This window comes from Drosophila nasuta, chromosome 2R (assembly GCF_023558535.2).
Source record: "Drosophila nasuta strain 15112-1781.00 chromosome 2R, ASM2355853v1, whole genome shotgun sequence".
Lineage (NCBI taxonomy): Eukaryota > Metazoa > Arthropoda > Insecta > Diptera > Drosophilidae > Drosophila > Drosophila nasuta.
The window spans coordinates 9643432-9647732 of NC_083456.1; the positions used below are offsets into that span (position 1 = coordinate 9643432).

At 39.2% G+C, this 4301-nt stretch overlaps 1 protein-coding gene across 1 annotated transcript; it reads right to left on the bottom strand.

Moving 5' to 3' along the window:
* Positions 1 to 234: 234 nt before the first annotated feature.
* LOC132786702 (chorion peroxidase) lies at positions 235 to 4085 on the bottom strand. Its single transcript, XM_060793318.1, is given in 8 exon segments — positions 235 to 395; positions 456 to 775; positions 832 to 990; positions 1051 to 1210; positions 1271 to 1548; positions 1550 to 1599; positions 2392 to 3606; positions 3857 to 4085. Coding segments are annotated over 8 exon segments (2376 nt in total). The 5' UTR covers positions 3981 to 4085; the 3' UTR covers positions 235 to 325.
* Between the last annotated feature and the right edge of the window lie 216 nt (positions 4086 to 4301).

The following is a 4301-nucleotide window of genomic DNA, read 5'->3' on the forward strand; positions in this document are numbered from 1 at the left end:
CAGATGAACCTTCCGCACATCGTGTTGTTTATAAATACGATAGAATGCTAATCAAGCGGGCAAATGCTAAATGATTGAATGGTATAACTATATTTATAATGAATACAACAACAAAAAAGTGACAAATAATTTGTGAATTCAATTAACGATTTCACGTGAATCGCAAATCTATCTATCGAGAGATTTGCTTGAATTTGACAACATTGTTATAATACGAGACTTGTCAATGCTAAGCGTGTTTTGTCTGCAACTGAATGCGCTTTTATTTTAGTATTTTATCACATTGGTTTCACAAAAATAATATCAATGCGAATATAATTCATAATTAATGATTTGCCCATGCTTTCAGATTTACTTTCGGTAGCTTTGGATCATTGCACGACACCATTTTGTTACTGTTAAATAATAGAATTTAGGAAAGCGATCTTAACAAGCAATGTGAAATGTCAACTTACCCCGGAAACTGAGCTTGTACGAATGCAGCTACAGGCACTTCATGCAGTGTTGAATGATCAGCATTATCGCAGATCAAACGAGCCATTGTTGCCTTACGAATTTCCTGAAGTTGCTCCGGTTTAAATGCAGTCGGATTAACTTTCTCATCGTACTCGTAAAAGTAACGATCTCCTTGCTTAAATCGAGCAAATTGATCGGCAATAATTTCAGCAAATGTTATTCCCACAAAGCCATCCTGAACAGCCTTTTCCAGCAGACCGCCAACCCACAATTCAATGTCATCTGGTGAGCGATACACCGATGACAAACGACCAGCAACCTGAAAATAAGTCAAATATATAATTCGAATTTTTAGTTAACTCAATGAACACTTACTTCTTTGGGGAATACACCAAAATGACGTAACTTTGGAACACCCATCAACTCCAGATAATCATTGTAGCTGCGCAGTCCTTGATCACGTCCACGTTGAATATTTAATGCTGCTAAATCCAAACCAAAGGGATTGTCACCGCGGAACAGATACCTACTGAGCTGTTTAATTAAAGATATATTTAAAGTCAATAACTTGCCTATTTTACATCAATTACTTACACCATGTGTAATAGAGCTGTCGACCTCCTGCATGGGCTGAGTGAAAAGAGTTTGAAGCATATCATCATAGAAGGCAGGTTGACGCAAACGCGAAGGATTAAACATAACATCTGGAATTTCAATGCTACCTCCATCGCGCAAATGATATTTACCATCAACACTACATTGGAAAATTACACTTATATTTGAATTTTCAATTGATAAAGACTGTTGCACTTACCTCGAGTGACCCATGCGAAAAGCAGCGCCAGAAAACTCATTTGTGATGGCCGGATTAACATCAACGTTGTAATCTGTCGAGTAGCCTTGGTTGCGCGGCACCAAACGGAAGCGTTTCATTTGCTGTGGTCCAATCACTGCCGGCAGATACTCATTGTAGGTGATGTGCTGCAGCTCGGCAATAACAATGCGTCGTGCCTCTTGATAGAGCCATTCATCGGTTGCCGTTGGATTCAGTTCCGACAGTATTTTTGCCACACGATTATGCTCGCGTCCAAAAAACTATGTGCAACGTGACGAGAGAGATAATTTGATTCGTGCGTCCATCGCCTGAAATAGATTGGTATTGCATTGGATATCTATTAATTATTATTATTTAACTTGGTTTGTTGTCAAACATTTATATACCTTTCAATTTAATAAAGCACTTAAGTAATAATGCTATGCTATGAACTGTGCATGATACTAGAGTTTTAAATTTTGATATTCATATTAATAAACATGTGATAAATGAATTCTGATTGGTTACGCTCGTATAGTAAACTTGGAGAAAATTGCATATACAATTTAGTATTGCGAAAGCATAATGTAGTAAATTGAGCAACTTAACCGAACAGTTTCAGTAGACAACAGCAATGGTGATGATACCTGCACTAATTTTAAACAAGTAAGAAAGCTGTGCGGTAATATTCCAAAATATACATAATTAATATATTGCAAAATTAATGAGCTATGTCAAAGGCTTTACTATATAGTTATATAAAAAAAATGAGATCTCTATCTCATAGATCTACATAGGCGTTCGTACAGAAGGATGGAGAAGTATATATTCCTTCCTTCAATAAGCTACAACAACCTTGTACCATATGGGTTGCGGGTATTAAAATTTATATATTCTAAAACTTTTACAGACACAAAATTCCTTATTTAAATGTTGAAATGTATCTTTTTTTGTAACCGTCCTATCTATATTAATAAAAATTTATAGTATAGAATTATAATAATTATAAATTTGTGCTAATAAAATATTTTAAATGAAATATCTTACGAAGAAAATAATTGGCATTAAATACAAAAAGATAAACAAGATTTATCTGACTAAAGATGCTTCAATCTACTCACCCGCTTTGAAGCAGGTTTTTCCTGACTCGCCTCCACCACAGGCGCTCTTGTCATCCGTCAGAGGCAGCAAGTCGCGACCATGTTCATGGTGCATGGTCAGCTGTCCACCACGGAAAGTACGCAACTCAAGCGCCGCCTGTTCATGCGATCCATAGATAGGAGAGGCATCTAGAAAATGCGTCACTTTGCTGCGTTGTTTACCATAACTGAGTTGACAATCCGGACTAGGCACAAGCGATAATCTGACCAGATTCAAACAGCGTACACCAAAAGCACCATAGAACTCATCATCTGGAGCCACAGAGATGGGTAAACAAGCAAAATGCGTCTTCTCCTTAGGCAACATGCTCTTGCCGCCCTCTGTGCAACACTGCACTAGACCGCCCTTCTCATCCAGACGCACAGATGCCGACTGGGAGATGTCGTGGGCCAACAGCTGGCCAAACTGCATGGTCAACTGATTGCATTTAGCATGTGGTCGCTGTACATCGTCGAATAGCACACGCGAGATGTCGCGAGCACTGGATAACGGGCTGCCATCTGTGGCATGAATACGAGGTGTCCAAATACCATCTTCATAGGCTGGCGGCAACAAACGTTCCATGGGCTGACCAGCAGCGCCCCAATGTGAACGTTGTGGCATCGGATTGTTACAAGTTCCGTCGATGCTGCGGTAATTATGGCGATGCAGGCAGATTGGCGGTGGTTGGCAATTGTGAGCCAGCGGCGTCTTGGAGAAGGTAACATGCACCTTGTTGGTGATAAAATCATCGAGCGGCACCTGCTCCTGCTTGCCAAACATCTGAGTTGTGATCACCTGCTCCAGTGCATTGTTGGACAGTGCAAAGTTCTGAGAATCCTCCTTGGGCGTTGAGTGAAAGACAAGGCCATGTGTGAAATCTGGCAGACCCCGATGCACTTTCATCTCAGCAACGTCGTGCATCAGATTTTTGAAGCTAATGCGTGCATCCTCAAGCACTGCTGCTGGCAAGATCGATGGCAACGGTCGGAATACTCTGCGCTCCTTGCTCTGATCGCCTGCAGTATGATTTTGACCAGATCGGCAACAGTAGCCAAATTTACCAGCAGGCAAATCGCATATTGGAGGCTTCTCGTGACCCTTCATGCGCACGTGGGCAGGGCATTGAATTTGGGGCACACATTTCACATCGATGCAAGGTTTGCACTTTTTGAGCAATCCACTTTTAGAGGTCACTGTAATGTAGTGATATACATAAATTGTTTATTGGCGAAAGCAGTGTTGTAGAGCGAGACCGCTATAAGTCGCATAAGAACCGTTGCCGAGTTCGCCATTATGAAATAACAGTTACAGTGTCCAATATACTATGTATAAATGCGTGTTTGTACATAGAAAATTTGCATATATGTATGTGTCCAAACTCATCTTAAAAGTTTGTTGACCTTACTTCCAACTTAATATCTGTGATAAAAATCTGTAACTTACCATCGGGCTCTGAATGTGAGTGCTCTTGCTTTAAATCGTTCTGTCGCAATGTAACGGTAGCTGCATGTTCAAATTTTACAAACAAAATATGCAAGCTAAAAAGCCAAAGGAGCCAACACCGCATTTTAATATTAACAAACGCGTTAAAAAAAAAAAAACTGAATTCTTTCAGGAATATCTACCTAGCTGCTGATTTTAAATAACGGCGTTTGTGTGTCGGTGTGACCAATAGCACAAACTTTGAAAAACATTATGTTAGTAGAAGTATATTTTTTATACTAAAATCACTAAAAGAGTGTGCACATTATCGAATATTTTAATTTTAACACACGGTATTGCACAAATAGTAAATTCAAGGAACTTATGGTGTGTAATTTATTTTCAAGTTTTTTTTTTAATTCTAAATAAATATATTTGCATTTCCAGATTGCATTAAGTAATAGAA